The 24,447-nt window shown below is 41.7% G+C and overlaps 1 protein-coding gene across 1 annotated transcript in view; it reads right to left on the reverse strand.

Annotated features, from left to right (window-relative positions):
* Positions 1-18,473, reverse strand: part of CSNK2A2 (casein kinase 2 alpha 2) — a 38,859-nt gene extending 20,386 nt beyond the window's left edge. Inside the window, exons 1-4 of the mRNA XM_012447689.3 lie at positions 18,000-18,473; positions 17,100-17,211; positions 6,999-7,100; positions 4,179-4,229 (exon numbers count right to left, since the gene is read on the reverse strand). Coding sequence (XP_012303112.2) covers positions 4,179-4,229; positions 6,999-7,100; positions 17,100-17,211; positions 18,000-18,103 — 369 coding nt within the window. The 5' untranslated portion in view covers positions 18,104-18,473. The remainder of the gene's footprint in view (positions 1-4,178; positions 4,230-6,998; positions 7,101-17,099; positions 17,212-17,999) is intronic.
* Between the last annotated feature and the right edge of the window lie 5,974 nt (positions 18,474-24,447).

The raw sequence follows: 24,447 nt of genomic DNA on the forward strand, positions 1-24,447 counted from the left end.
GCGTATTGTGGTTTGTAGAGGAAAACAGCCTAGCTTTAGTGCTAGCATATTTACAATTGATGTATCATAATGATGTCTGCAACTTACTTTAAAATGACTCAGCAAAAAGATAAAATAGAGATAGGAGAGGCTGGGCATGGTGGCTCACACCTGTAATCCCAGCATTCTGGGAGGCCAAAGTGGGCAGATCACCTGAGGTAACGAGTTCAAGACCAGCCTGGCCAACATGGTGAAACCCCATCTCTACTAAAAATACAAAAAATTAGCCGGGTGTGGTGGTGCACACCTGTAGGCCCAGCTACTTGGGAGGCTGAGGCAGATGAATCACTTGAACCTGGGAGGCAGAGGTTGCAGTGAACCAAGATCAGGTGACTGTACTCCAGCCTGGGTGACAGAGCAAGACTCTGTCTCCCAAGGGAAAAAAAGAGAGAGAGATACAAAGAGGAACTGCATATGTGGCAAAACAGTAACAACTGGTAAATCTAGGTGAAGGGTACAAAAGTACTGACCGTGCTACTCTTTCCACTTTTCAAAGTAAAAAGTCTGGGGAGAAAAATGCAAATTCACAATGTTGCAGTTTGGACTTCCAGTTTGAAAACTATCCAGAAGTGAGTTCTACAACCACGGATGCAGGTAAAACAATGCTTAGGGTTGTACAAACTTAAGCACATGTATTGTCAAGAAAAACAAAAAACGAGTTTAATGCAACTCAAGAAATGAAGACGAAAACCACTGAGAGCCCAACAAGGTTGAAGGAAGAAAGAAGAAAAATAAGATAGGAGCAGAAAGAAAACAACTAACAAAAATAACAGCTGAGCAATAAAATCAAAAAGCTGGTTCTTTCAAAGGATTAATAAGATATCTCTAGAAAGACTGATTTAAAAAGAAAAAGAGTAAAGGCACACACACTGTTTAAAAATGTGCAGGAAAGGATAACTACAGATACGCCAGAGTTTTTTTTTTTTTTTAGATGACTAGTCAACAGTATAGTTTTTAAGTTTTAAGAGAATTATGTCAATCAAATTGAAAGTGAATAAAATACATATTATCCAAATAGACTCAAGAAGAGATAGAAAACCTAGATAAACCTTTAACCTATAAAATGCTTTAAAAAGGAGAGTTCAAAGTCTTCCTCCCACCCTTGAAAGACATCTACCCAGATAATACCTATCTTATATAAACTTTCAGAGAATAGGAAGAGGAAAAGCTACTCGATCTATCTTACATCAAATATAACCTTAATACCAAATTTAGAGAAGGACCCTATGATAAAATAAAATCAGAGATCAAAATTTATAATCCATTTCACCAATATAAAATACGGAAAAGAATGGGATGTGGGCTGCATCACTGTTAATTCACCCTGATATTAAGCCAGGGACAAACACTCTCTGCGTGATAACCTTAAAACCAGTTATTAATAGGCTTTACACTAAAATGAAAAAGGTAAAAAATAAAAACAAACTTTCCTAACAAGATGGACACAGGATAAAATAAAAAGACTAAAGGACCTCAGGACATTGAACTAAATAATTCTCTGTTTGTGGCCTGCCATACTTATCTGGAAAAGAATATAATTTTCCTGCCATGATTTGCTCTTCAAAAATACACATCTGCCATCTGATATTTAATGATCTCTTAAGATGACTAAAATATCATGCCTTGAACATTCAAAGGGGACCTCCAGTTAAACGTGGCAGATCAAACACCTCTGCTCTACCTGAAACTCCTCTAAAGTATCAGTAAAAGGGGCAGGGAGATTAAATCATAAGAACTAAGAAGACAGGAGAAACAACATTGTGAAGCTACAAAACATGTCTCTATCAACAGTGAAAGGGGGCCAGAAGCAAACAGCTTCAAATTGAACAACGTCAGAAAGGCTCAGGACTGGGGACCCCCAATGTTGCTCTAAAAGAGCAAACAGAGTGCAGTGGAAACAGAAAAATGCGTTTGTTTAAGATGCCACATTGAAAACTGGAGAACTAGGTGAAGTCTGCACCACACTCCCCATGGTTCTCAACTTGAGGCTAAGATACCAGGAGCTAAGTTTGCATCCTTGAGACAGGCAGGTGATGGCTTTTTAGAGCAATGAGCAGACATTCAAGAACCATCCAGAGTCAAATAACAAAAACTCACACACAAAGAAAGATAGAGGAAAAAGTATGAAGGGGAAAAATATAATATTCTTAGTGAGAAAATAGAAGGTATTACATAAAACATAAAAGAACAGGATACTATTTTAAAAAGTTCTGAGACCAAAATGGAGCTGTAAGATGTGAAGTCTAACATTTGAATGAGTTCTGGAAAGTGAGAACAAAGAAGAAAGGGGAGAAAAATCAAAGAACATTAAAAATATTTTTCCAAAACAGAGGGGAAAAAGCCCAGCAAGTATGCAGAACAAAAGATAAAAGGGACCCATATAAAGGCAAGTCATTGTGAAATTTCAGAAGACTGGAAATGAGAAAATCCTAAAAGCTTCCAAAGGCAAAAAACAAAAACAAAACCATCACATAAGATGAAACCAGAATGGCTTCAGTGGTAATACTAGAACAATCTCTTCAAAATCAAGGATAATGAATTATAACCTAGAATTCTATACTCTAGCAAGTACATTAATTGGCAGGACAAAATAAAAATGATTTCAGATATGCAGGCCTCAAAAAAGTATTAATTTCCCATGATCCCTTTAAAGAAAGCTATGAGAGAATGCATGAAATCCCCTTTGAGGGTTAAGATCCCAGAGAGAATTTCTCTAAGAAATTAGAATTCCCACTAACTGATCTTTAGCATGTTGTTAAATCAACAGAGCAGATGTCATTTTAAGAAATACAAAATGCAGAGGTAAAATTTTACACATGTAGCTAGACAATTGGTAAACACTCATTAACGAGGCACAGGCATTTAAAACTTAGGAATTGCACTATGAAGTTCCATTCAGATCAGCCTTTAAACTTTTGCATTAGGAAAATGTTTGGTTTCATTAAAGTCTGTCTGGTTTTCTAAGGCATGCACACACATTCCCACTCACATATACCAGGATAAACCTGGGTGATTCAAAGGATCACATACATAACAGCACAGTACCCTACGAGCTAAGCGCTGTTATGCTATTGAATGAAAAAATTTATACCCCGTTTTTTAGAGTTCATTTCACCTGTAAGGAGTCACATTAACAAGAAAATCTATCACATGTGGGAAATGCTCTACACGTAAAACTTCCTACTTATTGTTTTATAAGTTGAAATATCTTCTTTTGCTTACTTTTCACTAATTGACCTTGTTTTAGTCATTTTAGAGTGATTAAGAAAAATTAAGTGTGAGAATAAGGTTCTCTATTTTCACCCAGAACCATCCCTCCTGATACCAACATCTTTCAACTGCTGATTAAGATTTGTCTCTAGCTCCTGTCACAACAAAATCACAAGTCTCTAATTCACTGACAGAGAATTAGATGCCCTCTAAATGCCCCTGAAAATCAACACTACTATTTTGTTTGTATATTGGTTTTCAAATTATGCTCTAAAAAAGAGTTTCCACCATATCTAGCAGGCCTAACCCCAAAAACCTTGATAGAAATTAAGGTTTTAATGTTTGAACAATAAAATTTGTGAAAAAACAGTTTAAAATCATGATTTTAGTAAAACACGTCAACATCTAAAATAATTTACATTATAAGAAAATGTTAAAAACTCGGGATAGGCCTCTTCTAAAGCACTGACTCTGGTTTTTCTGAATCCATTTCTTTGTACGTCACGTGCACAAACACACATTCATTATTTGATAGCACTGAATCCAATGCATTGCTTCTTTTCACAATAGCCTTGTATCAGTCTAACCCTTCCTCTCAGCAAAGTAAGATCTCGAATGAAAATCAAAGTTAGCATACAATTAAAGCTATGCTGCCTAAAACAGGAGTGTTACAGACAAGGCATTAGCTTAGACCCAGCCGAGCAGTTACTCCTGGAGCAGGCAAGGCAAAGGGTGATGAGTAATTTCACCCAATGCAAGAACTCTAACCACTTTCTGCATCCTGTATTCACGCTTTAAGGAACCCAATCTGTTATTTCCTACTCTCACCAATGACAGCCCTGGCTGCTTGGGTTCTGGAGTACACAGTACTTATTACCACCTCCTCCTCGCCCCCGTTAACCCCATGCCAGAAAGAAAAGTATACGCACCTTAAAATCTGTATTATTGATATATTCAAATACCAAAGCTGGTGTCTTTGACTGTAAAAGAGAATAGTAATGCTTTTTAAGTACCCAAACAATAATCAATATAATCTGCTTCTGCCAAAATGGCCCATCCCCAAATCCCACTTAGGTTAACAAAGGGATTCACTTATCAGGGACAGCCTGTCAAGAAAAGTATTCTCTTGAAATTTTATGATGTCTGGAATTTGTTTCAAAATAACTGGGGATAGTGGGAGGTAGGAAGTGGTGGGAGTACAGATGAAACGAGGTTGGCCACAGCTGATTAACTGCTAAAGTTGGGTCATGTGTGAAGAAAGGTTCATTATATCATTCATTTACTTTTGAAAATGATTGAAAATTTCTTAACAAAAAGTTTTAAAAGGAATGTATTCTGTGAATAACCTACCAAGGGCCTTAACCAATCTTCAATGGTTATGTGAGGATTTACACCCTGCAGTGTTCCAGTTTGCCAACTATATACAAAAAAAAAAGCGACACATTTTCATCTTAGTTTAGCAAGCCAGAATTGTACTTGACAGAATTATCATAGGTTTTGGGAATGTATCATAGGTCTTTTGGGGGTCCAAAAGGAAAATATAACTATCCATGACATTATCAATAAACTACACTATACTATTACTGCCTTGGCTAGAGACCATTAAAGATTGTCTCATCTTATCAAGCAAACCTGTTCCTAAAAACTCATATATAATCAATATTTTTAAATAACTATAATCTTTAATCCAATGAGTACAAAAATGTTCAATATTATCTTATGTAAATCTACATTTTCAAATATCAGATTTCCTTAAGTAAAGTAAAATCATGCTAATTGGTAGTAATAAGCTTTCAAAATTGGGAGAAAGCAGAGACTTAAGGGACTACAGGAAAAAGAATCATCTGGAATCTTTTGCTCAAGGACCATGTAAAAGTTACCTAGGAAACAGGCCACAGGGCAGCATGCATCTCTGTTTGAGGACAACTCAGAGTCCAAACAGCAGCCCCAGTAGCAGCCATGATTAAGTAATTCTTCACCAGCCTGAAGCTGTAAGGGTTTCATCAACATTACCACCTCTCTCTACAGGTTGTGAAGTAAGTCTGATCTTCTAATAGACAAGAGGTCCCTGTTGATTTTTGTCAACTTCAATTTACTTGTCTTACATATCATGTAAAACATACACACACTTTAACAAATTACAAAAATAAGATGTATCACTAAGTTCCGTTAAAAGAAAAAGAAAAAAAGACACTCCTGGTGTACCACATACTGACTCACATTTTTAAAATTATTCTGAAATTCATATTTTTACATGGTGCTCACTTTTCAATGGGTACTCATTTTTAATGCAGCCCATTTTCAAACATGAGGCAGTCTAGAACTAGTCATTACAAAATCAATCTGTGCTAAAAGGACAGGATAGATCTTAAAGGCCAAACTAGTTACAAGCTGGTGTACAACCATCCTTTCCCTTCTCAGCCTTTTCAGGGTCCAGAAGGAAAAACTTGCCTTATGCTTCAGTTCAAGATTACTGTGTAATCTTGAGTAAATTTTTTAACCTCTGCAAACTACAGTTTTCTCATCTGTACAATGTGAACAATAACTGTTACCCATCCCAATAGACTGTTGTGAGGACTGAGTGACATGACACAGTTGGGCACTTGAAATGTGCCCGGCACATAGTAAGCACTCAATGCATGTTAGCTACTACATTATTATGAGGATGTCTTCAGCAGCCAGAAGCAAAAACCTATTTATTTAATTAACAAAACGATCATGGGAGGAGAACAGGGAAATATCTGAGGTAGACCAGGTGGAGAACAGCAATGGGACAGGAGGGGGTAGAAAAATGGGGAGGTGAGGTGTCTCTAATCTTAGCTGATTAATCAAAAACACCTAAGGTTAAGTTACTCCCTAGGGAGAGAAAACAAAATTAAACAAAACATCTAAAATGACTAAAACTTAAGCATTAACAAAAATATTTTAGTTTATCTACGTATGTGACATGAGCCCTAAGGGCAAATGCTGAATTAAGGGAAAGAGCAAGACTTCTTCAAGGAGTCGGTAGAGTGGGGACCTGCTCAGGCCTTTATGCCAGGTGTTCACGTGGAGATATCCATCATTTCCTGTGTAAACCCAGATTTTCAAATGTCATGCTTACTTAAGTGAGGTACAGTAATGAACTTTCAAAACTGGAGAGAGGTAGGGGCTTAAAGGACTATTGAGCAAACATTTGTGGGCTGAATCAAAATAGTGAAGCACAAACCCAGAAGAGGGATTTTTCTGTGCACACTTTTGTTTTGTTTTGTTTTGTTTTGAGACAGAGTTTCGCTCTTGTTGCCCAGGCTGGAGTGCAGTGGTGCAATCTCCGCTTACTGCAACCTCTGCCTCCCGGGTTCAAGCAATTCTCCTGCCTCAGCCTCCCAAGTAGCTGGGACTACAGGTGCGCGCCACCACACCCAGCTAATTTTTGTATTTTTAGTAGAGACAGGGTTTCACCATATTGACCAGGATGGTCTCGATCTCCTGACCTTGTGATCTGCCCACCTTGGCCTCCCAAAGTGCTGGGATTACAGGCGTGAGCCACCGCGCCCGGCTTTCTCTGTACACTTTTAGGTTCCATCGCAGTAGTGGTAGCTGTTTTATCACTGGGCCACCATGAATTTTTTCTGGTTTTCAAACAAGTCAGTAGTTAAGACAAACACCATCATCCCCACTATATCATTATTTGAGGTTCTGTGTGTTAACCAACCCCCATATCCACACCCCAGTCTACTAGTATACTCCCCCAACCACTGGGCACCTACCACAGGATCCTTTACAGTGTCAATCAGCTTAATGATATTTGTTCCACCACGAAGGTTCTCCAGAATCTTAACCTCTCGTTTTATCTTCTTTTTCTTCACTGGCTTAAATACACAAGAGTAATCAGAAGTGAGACTCCTTCTGAAGTTAATAAATAAAACTGTAAAACAATGTTAGCCAATCAGATGGATAGTACGCTATCTTGTACACTCTGTTGCATTAAAGAGCATGCCTAAATTCGAAGAGAAAAAACTGAAATAGAATGGGCTTGCCTGTAAGAACCTTTAACATTAAGTTAAATAATTTACAGACTCATACAGCTTATGTGTCAAGATCGTGAAGTAGTTACACTGAGGGCACTTAAAAATTTTAAATACCCGTATCACACTTTAAAAATAAAACTCCTGCTTACTAGATAACTGCCAAGTGGAAAATATAGCTCTGAACAGCTGTATATCACGCATTCACAAATGGAAAAACTGAAACAAAATGGTGAGACACCTGCTCTTCCAATGAGTTACATGTAATTTTGTCTTTCAGGAGTGAAAGACCAGTTCACTGACATCAAGTTACAAACTTGCTTCCCAGCTGCCGGCTCTCATTTCCTGTCGCCACTCCCATTTCCTTAATATCTAGAATCTGAAATCAGCACAGAGCCAGTTAACGTTTCCCAACAGATCCCATTCCTAAAGAGAGAGATGTTGAATCAAGAAAGGAGAAATCAATCTGATAGAACAGTGACTGAAAACTTCTATCTAACTTTTCAGTCTGCTGGAAAGATTAAACACTTTAAACACAATTATTGTCATTACACATATTATTTCTTGTCTTAAATGAGCTGAAGAGTTTGAAGAAGAATAGAAGCAGTTCTGAAAAAGTAAGTCTATCATAATCAAGTATGCGTTATAAGGCACTCAGAATGGTGACTGGAAAATAGTAAGCACCCAATAAATGATGTGTTATTATTTTCGAATTTTTAGTAATTTATTATTTAATAATGTCATTTTTAATCCTCACAAAGTCTCTACGTAGCAGAGTTGAGCTATCTGCCCAAGATCACACAGCTCATGGCAGAGTAGGGCAGGAATCAAAGCTGGGCAGTCTGACTGCATGCTATACTTTTGCCACAGTGCTTTTGTTTCCCAAATGTGGCTAACGGAGAAACGTAACTAAGTAAAAAGAGTATTTCATCACGGAAACACTGTTATAATAGCAGAGGCAAAGAGAGGTCAATAGATTTGCCAAGAAATAATAAAGCAAGACTTAAAAAGCCTGTGTGTGGGGTGGGGAAGGGGAGGGGAGGGGGAAAAGGTAACATACACACATGCCAGAGAAACCTTCATCTTTTGTTGGTCACTAAGATACAGCTCTGAACACACAACAAAACAGAGTAGGAGAGGACTATGAAACACAGAGCTCTTGCATCACCTATAACAGAGTGCTCAACTCAGAGGCTGGACTCTCGCTGAGTCCTTGTGAACCAGCTGCCATGATGATACCCACTCTCTGCCTGCTATGCCAGGATTCCCAGGAGAGCAGATGTGGCTGCTGTGCATGTTCCCTGACTCCACTTAGAAACCTTACTCCTTAGTCCCTTTATCGTTAACAACGGAGCTCGAAACTTTGGGGCAAAAAAGCACTGTACAATCCAATCAAAAAATAGCCAGGAAAGGACACACTACAAAATAACTGGCCTGTAAGATTCAAGTATGTCAATGTCATGAAACAAACTGAGCAACTCTTCCAGATTTTTCAAATGTGACAACTGAATGTAACAAATGACTACAACTGAATATAATTATGTAATCTGGGATTTTCCTTTGTTATAAAGAACATTATAAGGATAACAGGCAAATGTGAATGAGAGTTGCAGATTAGCTAACAGCACTGCATCAACTGCTACCTTCTGATTTTTGAATGAGGCATTGTAGGGTTATGTAAGAAACTTCTTATTTTTAAGAAATGCATATTATATAGATGTATATATGAGAGAGAAAGAAGAATAAAGCAAATGTTAACATTTGAGGAATCTGGGTGAAACATATATGGGAATTCCTGCAACTTTAAGTCTGAAATTATGTTAAGAAGTTAAAAGAAAAATAAAAGATGGCTTTTTTTTTTTTTTTTTTTTTTTGAGAGGGAGTCTCGCTCTGTGGCCCAGGCTGGAGTGCAGTGGCATGATCTGAGTTCACTGCAACCTCCGCCTCCTGGGTTCAAGCGATTCTCGTGCCTCAGCCTTCCAAGTAGCTGCGACTACGGGCATGTACCACCAAACCTGGCTAATATTTTTGTATTTTAGTAGAGATGAGGTTTCACCATGTTGGCCAGGCTGATCTCGAACTCCTAACCTCAAGTGATCCGCCTGCCTCAGCCTCCCAAAGTGCTGGTATTACAGGCATGAGCCACCGTGCCGAGCCAAAGCTGGCTATCTTGTACTTATAAATTCAGCCAATACTACCAGTTTAGTAAATGCCTTTTAAGAAAATTCTAGAGTTGTCATCCAGTACTGGAAAGCAGCTATAGATCTGTGGGAGTGGTAACAGAGAGAAAAAACCCCATAGCCAGAGGCCTATATCCACCAAAAACCCTCTTCTACTCCTAACAGTCCTCCTAACTCCTTACAGGGGCAACCCATTAGTTGCCTTTATGATGCTGCCCCATGTAAAGTCTTGCATTGCTCTCTGGTTATTCAGCAACAGGTCAGGCCTGGACAACCCAGTTAAGATTAACCTATCGCTCAATACTTCTAAAGGCATCTGACACAGCAACTGAAGCACATTTTGTGGTACACCAGTTGTCTAATAAACTTCCCAAACTAGAGACTGGGAATAGCAGGGTAACTCTGAAAGTGGCACAAAGAAGTCCCATGGCACCTAGAGTCCTCACATGCTGACAAAAGATCAAGAAATGATAAAAAAGGAACGTGGTCGACCCACAGTCCAGGACACTTCCCTCCAAACCATCAAGAACTAGGCTACAGGTAGATCTCTTCAGCCTCAGTTTATTCCTCTGAACTGGAGAGACGCCCAAGAAGCGAAACCACCAATGGGCTCTGAGGAACTGAAAGTGATCCTTTTAATGTGAATCGCAGATAAAAAGTTAGGATCTTTAAACGAGGATCATTGGTATCCTAAGGAAAATAAACTGAGTTTTACAGAAATAAGGATGCTTTGACTCTCCTGTCCAGAGCCTATAGCTCTGTACAGCTGTGTAACCACCAGTTACACAAAATAGAGAAAACACATACATTTCCACAACAATCTCACAATTTCACTTTGCATCCTAGAAAGTTTCCATCTGTGTTTCATTTATTCCCATTCAGAGAATATCTGTTTAAAAGATTCAAACAGTTTAGCTATTCTCCAAAGCAAATAAAAAAAAAAAATTTTTTTTAAACTCAGTCTAATAGACAAAGTGGTGAAAATGAACTGACAAATTCAAGCCAGGCAGAAATATATCAACAGCTCCTAACTCTCAATTTGGGTTACAAATATTTACTCTACTACCAAGCCAACAACTGCTCCACTAAGATATTAATTTCATCACCTGCAATGAACAATTACAATGAACAATGGTTGCCAGGAATGAGGAAGGACAGAGTAAAAGAAAGTTCAGCCTGGATGATGGCATGTATTTGACTACGCTGGTGGCATCCCTAAAACCCACTGCATCTGACCTAACTAAAAACATTATCTGAGCAACGTTATTTCATCACAGAAAATTTTTCCTCTAATCTTTCAAGTCTCATCATCTCAATTACACAATCAACTCCTTGAGGATAACTGTTTATTCTCAGGATTAAAAAAATTATTTAAAAAGGCAAGGCATAAAATCAAAATGATAATCAGATACCACCTCATACAAGTCAGGATGGCTGCTATCAAAAAAACCAGAAAATAAGTGTTGGTGAGGATGTGGAGAAATAGCCACACTTGTACATTGTAGTCAGAATGTAAAATGGTATAGCCAGTATGGAAAGTTCCTCAAAACATTAAAAATAGAATTACCTTATGATCCAGCAATTCCACTTCTGGGTCTATATCCAAAAAAAGTGAAGCAGAGCCTTCAAGAGGTATTTGTACACTCACCTTCAAAGCAGCACTATTTACAATAACTAAAACATGGAAGTAGCCCATCCACTGATAGATAAATGGCTAAACAAAATGTGGTATATACATACAATGAAAAATTATGTAGCCTTAAAATGGAAGGAAATTCTGACGCATGCAACACTGATAAACCTGGAGGACAATATGCCATCATGCTGTATGAAATAATCTAGTCACAAAAGGATAAATACTGTATAATTCCACTTATATGAGGTACCTGGAGTAGTCAAATTCATAGAAACAGTAAAATGGTTGTTGCCAGGAAATGGGGGGAGGGAGAAATGGGTAGTTATGGTTTAATGGATACAGAATCTCCATTTCACAAGATGAAAAAGGGTTATGGAGATGGATGGTAGTGATGGCTGCACAACATTACCCACTGAACTGTACACTTAAGAATGGTTAAGATGGTAAATTTTATGTTTGTTACCTTTTTTTTTTTTCTTTTCTTTTTTTTTTTTTTTTTTTTGAGACAAGTTTTGTTCTTGTTGCCCAGGCTGGAGTACAATGGTGCAATCTTGGCTCACTGCAACCTCCACTTCCCGAGTTCAAGCAATTCTCCTGCCTCAGCCTCCCGAGTAGCAGGGATTACAAGTGCCTGACACCATGCCCGGCTAATTTTTTGTATTTTTAATAGAGATGGAGTTTCACCATATTGGCCAGACTGGTCTTGAACTCCTGACCTCAGGTGATCTGCCCGCCTCAGCTTCCCAAAGTTCTGGGATTACAGGCGTGAGCCACTGCACCCGGCCTATGTTTATATGTGTTTTAACACCAATTTTTTTTTTTTAAGGCAAGGCATAGAGCAGACCCCTTGAATCACATCAAGAGAACGTTGCAACCCTTTCTACTATTGGTTCTGCCTCTAAAATCATTCGCATGGCCCAACTGTAATATTGCCATTACTACTATACTTTACTGATCTCTCAGACCAGGCACTGTTTTAAGTACATTTAATCCTTTTAGAAGAGCACTATTAACAGTTTTACTTGAGGAAAGACACCAAGGCACAGAGAACTTAAGCAACTGTTCAGTGTCATAGAGTGTCTGCAGTTGGAATTAACACCTAAATCCAGGCAGACCGCTTCCTAGGTCTGAGAAAAGCATTTTGTAGATTTTTAAAAACATGATCATCTATCTCTCTACCCATCAATCTACAGTTTATCTGACTTTCCTAACAACCCTGTGACTTAAGCAGGAAATGTATGCTTATTTCATAGATGAGAAAACAGTCAAGTGGGTATCAATGAAGAAGCTAGTTCTGGAACTCAAGCCTTCTGCTCTCATTTACAGCACTTCATACACTACACCACCCTGATTATGAGATGGCAGATCCTGAAATTAAACTCTAGAAACTATCTGGAGCCCTGCTTTATACATGAAAATGGGTACACTATCTCAAGATATTCTTTTCACATGTGGTTTGCTCTTAAATAAACTCATATATTAAAGGGATAAAACTGTTAATCCCCAAATCTGGCAAGTGATCATGCTGAGACCTGGAGGGGCTTTATGGGTTTAAAAAAAAAAAAAAAAAAAAGGCATAAAAACACTACTTATTGAGGCTTCAAACCAAGACAGTAAAGTAGCATTTCATTTAAGCATTAAACGTGCTGCTGTGGATACAAATCACAGAGAACCCTGCCTGGGCCCCTACAGCCCTCTAGGACTCTTGGATTCCACTCTTCAACCAGCAACCTACCAAAGTCAAATACTTCCTTTGAGAAAAATAACTAAAAATCATTAGAAACAAATTATCTTCATTTGACTCCTGGTGCGAGTCCCTCAATTCTTCTAGTACAGATCAGTACATCACAAAGTCAAACATCCAGAAAATGTCCTAATTATGCTCTTCACATCTACCAAGACTTCAGGACAGGTACACAGGATCCTACACCAAGTGCTTCCACCCCCGACTACATGATGCTGAGTAGATACATCCTTTCTCTGGGTCTTGGTTGATTTGTAAAAAGGGCCTAGATTCTAATGGTTTCTAAGCACCCACATTCTGTGATTCTGTGTGACACAGGTTAACTACACTCTTAATCCGTGACTCCTCTACCACAATGTTAGAAAGAGCCTAGTTAACATACAATTTTTAACATTGTTTTTAATGTTAGCAATACTTTAGCAATACTGTTTTCACTACTTTTATGCCATGAGACATTAGTGAAAACTAGAATTTACAAAAAATTTAGATAAATACCACTAATGTATTGTTTCAGGAAGATGTCTTCATACAGATTCCTAAATGGAGGGTAAAAAACCTACCACAGGAGAAGCTAGAAATAAAGGAGAAAGCACTATTTTGATGTAACATAAAGATCACCAGCTCATGATGAAGCTGCCAACCAAGATGTATAACCAACGCTCATCCTTTTAACATTAGCTACTGACAACACAAAACTTAAAAAGTATCTGCAAATATGCTAAACATGCTTAAAAAGCAAAATTTAATACCATCATCCTTTGTTTAAAGCTCACGAATTAATATCTGTGGGAAAATGGATAGTCAAGCTATTTATAAAATAACTACTACTAAGAGGAAGACTTATATGGGAATTTCCAAGTCATTTTAGCACTGATTCAAAATGCTATATATTTGTTTTTTAAAAATAGTGTTGCTCTTAACTTTCAATAGCAGTTTAATTTGAAAGCTTCTCAAGGACCCCAAGAAATGCTGAAATCTACACATACAGGCAGTGTTCATAAGATGCTAAAAGTTGTCAAAAGTGGCCACTTTTACTTCTGTGTACACTGTTCCAAGAGGTATTACAAAGGAAATGAAGAACTGATTTTTCAAAATTAAAAGTTGAAACTTTCAGCACTAATGTAGCTTTCTGCCCTGCCACATAAACCCTTATCATTTTCCTCCTCTTCCTCAAAACAATCTATCAAAAAAAGATACAACCTCTCTATTGATTGGAAAGTTTTAAGATTTTAGCCACAGAATACACAGCAAAATTTTCCTCACCAGTTTCTTTTCTTTTTTTTTTTTTTTTAAAGGGATGGGGTCTCGCTACGTTGCCCAGGCTGGAGTGCAGTGGCTATTCACAGGCGCGATCCCACTACTGATCAGCACAGGAGTTTTGACCTGCTCCATTTCCGACTTGGGCCCGTTCACCCCTCCTTAGGCAACCTGGTGGTCCCCTGCTCCCGGGAGGTCATCATATTGATGCCAAACTTAGTACGGACACCTGATTGGCATAGCACACTACAGCCCAGAACTCCTGGGCTCAAGCGATCCTCCCACCTCAGCCTCCCGAGTAGCTGGGACTACAGGCACGCGCCACCGCGCCCGGCCCTCCCAGTTTCTAAATTCCTAAAACAACTTAGTAGCTCAATTTATTTTGATCAATAAAATACCTGGAAATCTACTAATGCAAATTAAATGATAGAAAATTCCTCTGTAGTAACTCATCATCCATCCATTCTCACATATTGGAAAGAACTGATATGAAATGTTACTAAAAAAAATAGCTTGTCTTCAAGAAAGATACCCTCTATCTTGGTCACTATGTGCATAATACAATCCTGCAGCTAAAATACAGCAGGCTTATACAAAAAGGAAGCCTGTTCTAGATTCTTCCAAGTTATGAGCAGCTGGTACTCCGTTAAGGACCTAATTTCCTATGATCAAGCACCACAATAGAAGCTATTAGTCATAACTTCAACTTATTTGAATAAAGAAGCACAACTTTGGCTAAAGATCCTGTTCTTTTTAAAACCACAATAATGCCATTAGTGATATACTACCCCATCCTTCAGACAGGAACAAAATCTGGATAGAAATGCCACCAGGCTTTGAAAAAACACAAAGAAGTGAGTATAGTTTTCACTAGTGGTTTAGACTGCACTGTGAAAAGAAACAATGTCAAAAGAGACAAGAAGAAACAAGAAACATTTTATTAACTAGAGTATCAAAGGGGCCTCCCAAGTCTAATTCCAGGACACTGGTACTTGTTTTTGTGCTCAGTTTTAGAATCCTACAATCCAATGCTAAATGAGCAGTAAGAGATATGAAGAAATAGTAAACAGGAGTTCTGGCTAATGGTCAATCAACATAATGATGTTAGGTAAGTTCCTTTGTGCCTAGGTCTCCCATTTGTAAAAAATAACCTGCAGCAGCTTCCATACTGGGTTCCCCAACATATGCTAAGAATCTTTAGAGTAAGGGAAAAGCTAGAGCCTATGAAGCTCTTTGGATGATGAAGCAGCAAGGTGACGCTCTCCTAAATGAACACGCTGGTATTTACACATACACCTGAATGCCGTTCCTTTCAAAAGAAAAAGAAAAAAGCACCACAGAAAATTGTACACTTACTCTAAAAATGCTGCCATAACACAAAAGTTTAGACATTTTTCTGGAATTGCTTTAGAGTCAGCAATTCATTCTTCTGAATATACAGCAGTGGAATGTGGATATTCCTAATTTCAATTTATGCCTTCTTAGATTTGAAGCAGCTTATTAATAACTTATGCTTGTGTACATAAAGCTAATGTATGACTTTTATAGGTAATTTCCCTGTGACTTAAATAACTGTCTATTTCTCTTTCCTGCAATTCTGCTCCTTCATCACTAGGCTAGGATGTATTGAGTGATGGAGCTGATCATTTTTCTGAAAGGTGATTACCAGAAAGCTAACCCTGACCCCTCACATTAAACAGGGATTACCTACACAGCTGCCCTAACACACAGAAACAGCTTTTCAATACCACATTCTTAGTCCACAGAACCTCTGCAAAAGGGCCACACTGGAAATCACATGTATACAGTAGAAGTGCTTACATTACTCTTCCGTCTTCTCAATCTCTCACTGAATGACATGTACCCACATGAAGTGATCTGGCAATAATGAGGACCCATCAAAGATTCTACGAATTACTTTTTACCATACCCTATAAAACATTATTAAAGCTACACAATTAATCATTTACCTGAAGGGAAATTTAGCCGACCCTTCATGCTCATTAAAATCATCTTCATCAAAGAGATAACAAAAGCACAGCATTATCAAACTGAGATCACTAAACCATATGTTAAGATAGTTTTGTTTCAGTGACTACTTTAGTAATTATAAGTGAATTCTTCTATATTTTTACTAGCTGATAAGCAACAATGGCTCTCTGGTTTCCCAACAAGGCTTCTCAGCACTACTAATGCACTATATCCACACCACCTGAAACTTTATTGCCAAAGAAGAAAAAACAAGTGATTATCCACTAAGGAATTTCCTTCCACTTGAGCTTGAGATACATCTCTGAAGTCACTCCAATTTTGTCCAACTTTCTTTCTGGAATAAGGTAGATCATGCACCAAGAGTAACGAACAGTGCTCAAGGAGACCTGAAATTGAGAATGACTTTTCTGTCTTTTGAATACCTATTTATTTTCTAACAAATGGAGCCCTTTTGGAATTTTTGCTTTAGGCACCTATAATTTACATTTTGGAGCAAACACCTTCCTGAACTTAGAGTTGAGCTTAGATTTGTGACCAGTCTGCACATTTCCTTGAAAGTTCACAGGAAAATGGGGTGGAAAAAGAAGTAATGAAGGGACATCAGAGAAGTAAAATTTGAGTGTGGGCTGATCATGCAGTGGATCATGACTGTAATCCCAGCAACTTTGGGAGGCCTGCAAGGAGTCGTTCTGGAGGACTGCTTGAGCTCAGGAGTTTAAGACTAGCCTGGGCAACATGACCAGACCCTGTCTCTACAAAAAAAAATTTTTAAATAGCTGGGCATGGTGGCATGCACCTGTAGTCCCAGCTACTTGGGAGGCTGCGATGGGAGGATCACTTGAGTCCAGGAGTTGAAGGCTGCAGTGAACTATAATTTGCACTCCAGCCTGGGTGACAGAGTGAGACTCTGACTCTAAATAAATAAATAATTAAATTCAAGCTTGCACTGCCCATTCTAGAATGTGACTGCGGTAGCTTACATCCTTTTGCCCTGTGGGGGGACAAATGTTACATATCACTCATAGGATACTCACCTTGAGGATTTTTACAACCACTCTCTCATTGTTGGTGATGTTAATGGCCTCAAATACTTCACTATATTTTCCCCGACCAAGTTTTCGAACCAGTTGGTAATCATCTTGATTACTGTAAAAGGTAAGAGACACACTTAAATGCCAGGACTGGGGGTTAGCCAAGCCTATGCCCACTATACACGTCATCCAGCCGCTTCCGCCAGGCAAACACTTGGAAGTGTCTACACATCACGTCACAACTCATTCCCTAAATGAAAGCCACGACGTAATCTTGGCTCCTTTCACTCTGCAGAGCTCCTAACCTAATTGGTCTCTCCTAACTTGGGAAGATGGGGTAGGAAGGCAACGCTCTGAGCCAATCCAGAGGGGCGAATAAAGCACCCGTCCTGAAGGCCTAGAGGGTGCCCCCTCTGCCCTGCGGCTCCACAGCACCTGCTTCCCGTTTCACACCCTAAAGGTAGACAGTCCCTGTTTTAAAAATGTGGACGTCTTTAAGAAATTTCCTCCCACCACCTCATCTCAGAAAACCGAAAAGGCAGGGAATTTTAATAGCACCAGAGGACAGCTGTTGACTTCCCACCCTAGTGGAAACCCAAAAGTGTGAGGAAGGGCTGCTCCCTCACTTCCACCCAGCGCCGATCCGTGCACCCCACACTTCTCCCCGAGTAAAAAAGGATTCCTTGGGGGAAAGGGGTGCGCAAAGCGGGGAGAAAGGGACGAAACGGGGGTAAAGGGGAGGGAAGAGGAAGACTAGGACATGTGCGAGAGCGGGACCTCTGTCTCCGGCGGGGCCGCGGAGGGATCGGCGGGAGACACCACCCCAGCCGAGTGCGGGTCGCGAGGGGCGGCCGGGCGGGGGCAGGGGTCAGCGGGCCCGGCGGGGGACGGCGGCGGCTTTACCCCCAGCTCGGGACGTGAGACTCGTAGTCCCAGTACTCGCGGCTCCTCAGGCTGTTCACCTCGGCGTAGACCCGGGCCCTGCTGCCCGCGGCCGGGCCGGGCATGGCGGGCGGGACCGGGGGGCGGCGCGGGGCGCAGAGGGTGGCGGCGGCGGCGGCGCGGCGGGGGGCGCGGGGCGGCGGGCGGAGGAGACGGCTGGCCGCCGGGCTCTGGAGGAGGAGGAGGAGCGCGGTAGCGGGCGGCCGCGCCAGGCCGGGCCCGCGGGGGCGGGCGGGCTGGGGGCGCGGGGGGCGCCGGCCGAGCCGGCCCGGCCCTGGAGCGGCCGGCGGAGCGGCGGGGCGGGCGGCGCTCGCGCTCCGCGGCGGTCTCCGCTCGGCTCGCGGCCCCCAGGAGGCGGCGGCGGCGGCACCGGCAGCGGCAGCCACCGGCCGGGAAAGGGGCAGCGGCGGCAGCAGCGGAGAAGAAGGAGGAGAGGAGGAGGAGGCGGAGGAAACCCGGAAAAGGGGCCGCGCTCACTGGGAGCGGCCGCCGCCCGGCCTGGGGCCGCCCAGGCTCACAGCGCCCCCTGCAGCGCGGGGGGACCCGCCGGGCGGTGCCGACCCCGCCCCGGCCCCGCCCCGGTACGCCCCGCCCCCTCCCCCGCGGCCTCCCCCACCTTGGCCCTTCCGCCGCCCCAGGCCAGGCTGTCCAAATCGCCTCACCCTCGGGCTGGCATGACCTCATGCCGCAGGAGCCCCCGCTTCCACTGGCCGTTGCCCTAGAACCCTCCCCTTCGAGTCCCGACCCTTTCAAGATTGTCCGTGGAGACCCTGCCCCCAGCTCTGCACTTACCCAGCTTTTGCCCCCCAACACCTCCCATACCCTCCTCTCACCCGAACTGTCAAGTCTCTTTCCAGGGCCTTATTCAAACCTCAGAACCTCCCCCACCTCAATACTTCTCCCTTCCCCTAGACCTACCCCTCCTTCCCCCTCTGGACCCTTCCCTGTTCCCGCAGACTCCTCAGTCCCCAAGACTTCCCACCCCCTTCATTCAGAGTCCTCCTCACAAAACCCTTCTACATTTCCCCCAAATGCCCCTCCAGAGCCTTCCCTGAGAACCCTCTGAATACCCACTTTGGTCACTTGGTTAAGCTGGAGTCGGCCAGGTTGTGTCACTGCAAACTTACAATTTTTCTCTTTGTGATTAGTAAGTCATTTGTGGGGAGAGACTTTGAGAGTCTGTAAATCTCCTGTTTTTGTTGAGGAGGAAGGAGAGCAGGAGAATGCAAATCTGACCCGAAGGGACAGACTGAGGTTGGGGATGCACCCAGGGCGGGTGGCCAGCTGAGCTGGCCTGGCTTCCAGTGTTTCCTGCAGCCCTGAACACTCTTCTCCTTTGACCTTCTAGGCCGTTCTTCTGACTTCCTTTCTCATCCAGCATCCTTTTGTGACAGAACCTCTGCACCCAGTCCAGGTTGCTCTGATTCCAATCCCTTTTCACATTCTGTTTTCTGGATGAAACTCTGGGCCTTTCTCCTTGACAAAGCTAAGAGCACAGACTGTGGAGTCAGATCTATCCAGTACTGCTACTTACTAGCTGTGTGACCTTGGGCCAATTATTCAACCTCTCTGTTTCACAGATTCTACAGCATAAAATCAGTAACAGCACCCACTTCACAGGGCTGCAAGGAGAACTAAACGAGGTAAACCATGTGAAACACTTAGGATGATGTTCAATATTAAGATACTATGTGTTGAATCTTATCATTACCAGACACAGGGCCTTGCTCCTATCTCTCTTCCCTCCTTGAGACCACCACACATCCATCTTTCAGTTCCTTCCATCCTCCAAGCTTGACTAGGAGCCACCCCCAACCCCTCCACCCTACCTTCCCAAGGGTGACTCCTTTTTCATATTCAAGTTTCACTTTTTTCTTTATTAGCAGTATTTTTTAGAGATAGGGTCTCGCAGTATTGCCCAGGCTGGAGTGCAATGGCTATTCACGATCCTACTACTGATCAGCATGGGAGTTTTGACCTGCTGTTTGCCATCTGACAACCTGGTGGTCCCCCAGCCCCAGGAGGTCACCATAGTTGACGTCAAACTTAGTGAGGACACCCGATCGGCATAGCACACCTCAGCCTCCCGAGGACTTGGGACTACAGGCATGCCCCCAGCTCAAGTCTCACCTTAAAGATCACTTTCTCTAGAGTTGATACTTCTCTATCTCAGCACCCTATCCACATCCTTGATAAAATTGCATATCTTGTCATTATTTGTTTCCTAGTTTATTGTCTGTCCCCTCCCCTGTAAAAACAGTGCAAGAGCAAGGACAGATTGTGGACGCTCACCACTGGCTCTCCCAGCATTTGCCACAGTCAGAGACCTTCAGTGAATACAGTTTTACCCCACAGATGACTTAGGGATTACTAGGAGGAAACTGGAGGTCACCACCTTACCTGTGGATCCGACTTCTTATCAGTGGGAAACCAACTGATCCTCTGATGTGATGCACTAAGAAGGGACACGTCCCCCATGTGGCACTCCCGCCAAGACGTTTAACCTGAATCTAATCATAAGGACACCATCAGACAAATCCAAGCTGGGCGACATTCTGCCAAACAGCTAGCCTGGGTTCTTCAAAAATGTCAATGTCACAGGAGAAACAAACCCACACGAAACCCTGGATGAGTGTTCTTGATTACTAAAGACTGAGAGACATAACTAAATGAAGAGTATGATTCTGAATTAGAGTCTGGATTGAAAAAAAAAAGTAGAAAGGAAAGAAGGTGGTTGTAAAATCCGGGTTAAAAAAAAAAAGGAAAGGAGGGAGGGAGAAAGAATACAGCTCATATTAGGTTGGTGCAAAAGTTACTGAAATTCAATTGAAAGTAATGGCGATGTTGTCAAAATCTGCCTCTAAAACTTTGGAAAAAAAAGAAAGAAAGAAAGTAATGGCGAAAACCGCTATTACTTGGGCACCAACCTAATAGAAGTGTACTCCAGGGGAAATTTGAATATAGGATGTATATTACACAATGTTAATATATCTTACACAATGTTATATTGTACCAATGTTAAATTTTAAGTGTGATCATAGTATTTAGTTATGCAGGAGAATCCCTTAATTTTAGGATTTATGTGTCTTGTGTGTAGAGGTGAAGTATTGACATCTGCAGCTTAGTCTCAAATGACTCTCCAGAAAAAACGTGGGTTTCTGAGAGCATAAGCATGCATAGATCAGGAGTGGGGAGGTATTGGGGGGAAATTTTGATAATTAGTTAATGTAGTTGAAGAGTACATGAGCTTGCAACTTCTTGTTAGAATTGGAAAACTTTCCAAATAAAAACCAGAAAAAAAAAAAATTAATGGAAAAAGTGGACTTCGGAATTTAATTTCCAAACCTGCAAACTCTCTAAATCTCTTTCACACTAGAAGACATAAATATTCTCAAGCTCTTAATGCAGCTTTAGGATTTGTTTCTGACAAGTCCCTTTGAACTAGTCCAGACCAGAGAGTCTTAATTCCAAGTCCTTGGATGAATTTCCTGAGTTCTGGGAACCCCTGACACAATGTGCAGAATGTGTGTGTGTGTGTGTGTGTGTGTGTGTGTGTGTGTTCATTCTTTCCTTAGCATACATCAGATTCTCAAAGGAGGCCATGACCCAAAAATGATTCTGAACCACTGGTATAACTACTATGTCTAACCTCTGCTGGGGCCCCATTCCTCACCTCCACCCTCGCCCACTTCTGACCCCACCCACCTTCCGTGCACCTTCCTCTCATCCCTCACCATGTAGCCCACACCCATCTCATGTAACCTGCTCCCATACCTGCAGGATGCTGAGGATTCACCCACACACCACTCTGGTGCAACACACTCCTGCATTTGGCTGACACTATACTAACTCAGCCCTGAAACCTGCAGTCTGTCACCCATGGCCAAATGGAATATTTTTTTGGTTTGTTTGGAGGTTGGATGGGCACCCCATGGAATTGACAGAGACCCCTGCCTCTGATTTCTGCCCATGAAACTGGCTTGGCTTGAGTTAAGGTGGGCGATTGGAAGTGGTACTCATGCAACCCTGACTGAAGGAGTCTCACTTGGATGTAAAGACAGGAAGGCTGGTGGCTCTGCAGGGGGAGGTGACAGGCAGGGAGGGTCTGCAAATCAGAAGTGACTTCCCCTCATTACTCTGTGTGTACAGTTTGAGGGTGGGTATAATTCAGTGTTGCAACAAAAGGGAATGAAAGAAGGTATCTTGAACCAAATAACCCAACACTTTCATACCACCTCCTATGCCCCCAAATTCTATCCAAACACCAAAAATCCAAAAAACAAAAGCACATTTAAAAATCCCTCTGAAGGCCACCTTCTTTCTTCATGAACCTTTCAAAGCATTTGAGAAATTTATAGGCTTTTATCCTGTATTGATGCTTCTCAAGAACCTTGCCTAAAAAAATAATGAAAATTATGATCGGAGAATTATTAATCATGATGGCAATTTGTGTGTTCATCAAACAAATGATTCTACATCATTGAATCCTGCCAAAATGGTACATAGCTAAAAACCATTGAATTTAGACTTTAAATGGATGGATTTCATTTTTCTTTTCTTTTTTTCTTTTTGAGATGGAGTCTCACTCTGTTGCCCTGGCTGGAGTGCAATGGCCCAATCTCTGCTCACTGCAAGCTCCACCTCCCAGGTTCAAGCGATTCTCCTGCCTCAGCTCCCTGAGTAGCTGGGATTACAGGTGCCCACCACAACGCTCAGCTTATTTTTGTATTTTTAGTAGAGATGGGGTTTCATCATATTGGCCAGGCTGGTCTCGAACTGCTGACCTTGTGATCTGCCCACCTCGGTTTCCCAAAATGCTGGGATTAGAGGTATAAGTCACTGTGCCAGGCCTAAATGGATGTATTTACGTTATGTGAATTTTATCTCAACATATCTGTTTTTAGAAATCTATGAGGTTGGAGCTTTTGTAAGGGTCCCCTTTGTGCAAAGGAGGAAACCAAGACTCTAATGACAATAATAAACTGAGGCAGAGCTTGGATTTGAACTCTGATCTTCCTGACCACCAAGTCACTTTCCTTAACCCCTTTCTGATTCAGTATGGCCCACAAAGGCCCGCAGATGTTCCTCATGACAGTCATTATCTTTAATCATGAAAATGTAAAATGATGGGGCCCAGCTAAATAAATTGTCGTACGTTCTCTGTAGTGAAATTTTAAGCATTACTAAAAAGTTTGTGGTACATTTGACCACAAATGGGGGACCAGCTAAATAAATTGTGGTGCATTCCTTGTAGTTAAATATTAGGCGTTACTAAAAAGTGTGATTATGAGGAATTTTTAGCAATGAAAAAATTTTATGATACAAGACTTTTAAATAGGAGGGCTGGGCATGGTGGTTCATGCCTGTAATCCCAGCACTTTGGGAGGCTGAGGTGGGAGGATCTCTTGAGGCCAGGAGTTTGAAATGAGCCTAGACAACATTGAGAGATCCCGTATCTACAATAAAAATTTTAACAATTAGCTGGACATGGTGGAGCATGGCTATAATCACAGCTACTCAGGAGGCAGAAACAGGTGAATTGTTTGAGTCCAGGAGTTCCAGGCTGCAGTGAGCTGCAGTCGTGCCATTGCACTCCAGCCTAAATGACACAATGAGCCCCTGTTTCCAAAAATAAATAAATAAATAAGTTTTTTAAAAGTTGTACAAGTAATTGTGGTAAGCAGAATATTGCCCTTTCCCCCACCTCAAAGATAAACACTTATGGTCCATGGCTCATGCCTATAATGCCAGCACTTTGGGAGGCTGAGGTGGGTGGATCACTCAAGGTTAGGAGTTCAAGACTAGCCTGGCCAACATGGTGAAACCCTGTCTCTACTGAAAATACAAAACTTAGCCGGGCATGGTGTCAGGCGCCTGTAATCCCGGCTACTTGGGAGGCTGAGGCAGGAGAATTGCTTGAACCCAGGAGGCAGAGATTGCTGTGAGCTGAGATTGCACCACTGCATTCCAGCCTGGGTGACAGAGTGAGACTCCATTTCAAAAAATACTTTTATACACTTACTCCTCCCCAGAATCTGTAAATATGTTACCTTACATGGAAAAAGAACTTTGCAGATGTGCTTATTATTTTTATTTTTATTTTTTTTAGAGACTGGTTTTCTCCATGTTGGTCAGGCTGGTCTCAAGCTCCCACCTCAAGGTGATCCATCTGCCTCAGCCTCCCAAAGTGCTGGGATTACAGGCGTGAGCCACCGTGCCCGGCAGATGTGCTTAAATGAAGACTGCGCTGGGAAATATCACGGAGCATCTAGGTTGATTGAGGACACTCACGAGGGCCCCTATAAAGTGAAAGGGAGAGGTGGGATGTCAGAGAAGTAGATGTATTGATGACGCAGTGGTCAGAATGATGCTATTACTGGCTTTGAAGATGGAAGAGGGGTGGTGCCAA

Source organism: Aotus nancymaae, unplaced genomic scaffold (assembly GCF_030222135.1).
Source record: "Aotus nancymaae isolate 86718 unplaced genomic scaffold, 86718_ANA_hifiasm-v0.15.2.pri h1tg000030l, whole genome shotgun sequence".
Classification (NCBI taxonomy): domain Eukaryota; kingdom Metazoa; phylum Chordata; class Mammalia; order Primates; family Aotidae; genus Aotus; species Aotus nancymaae.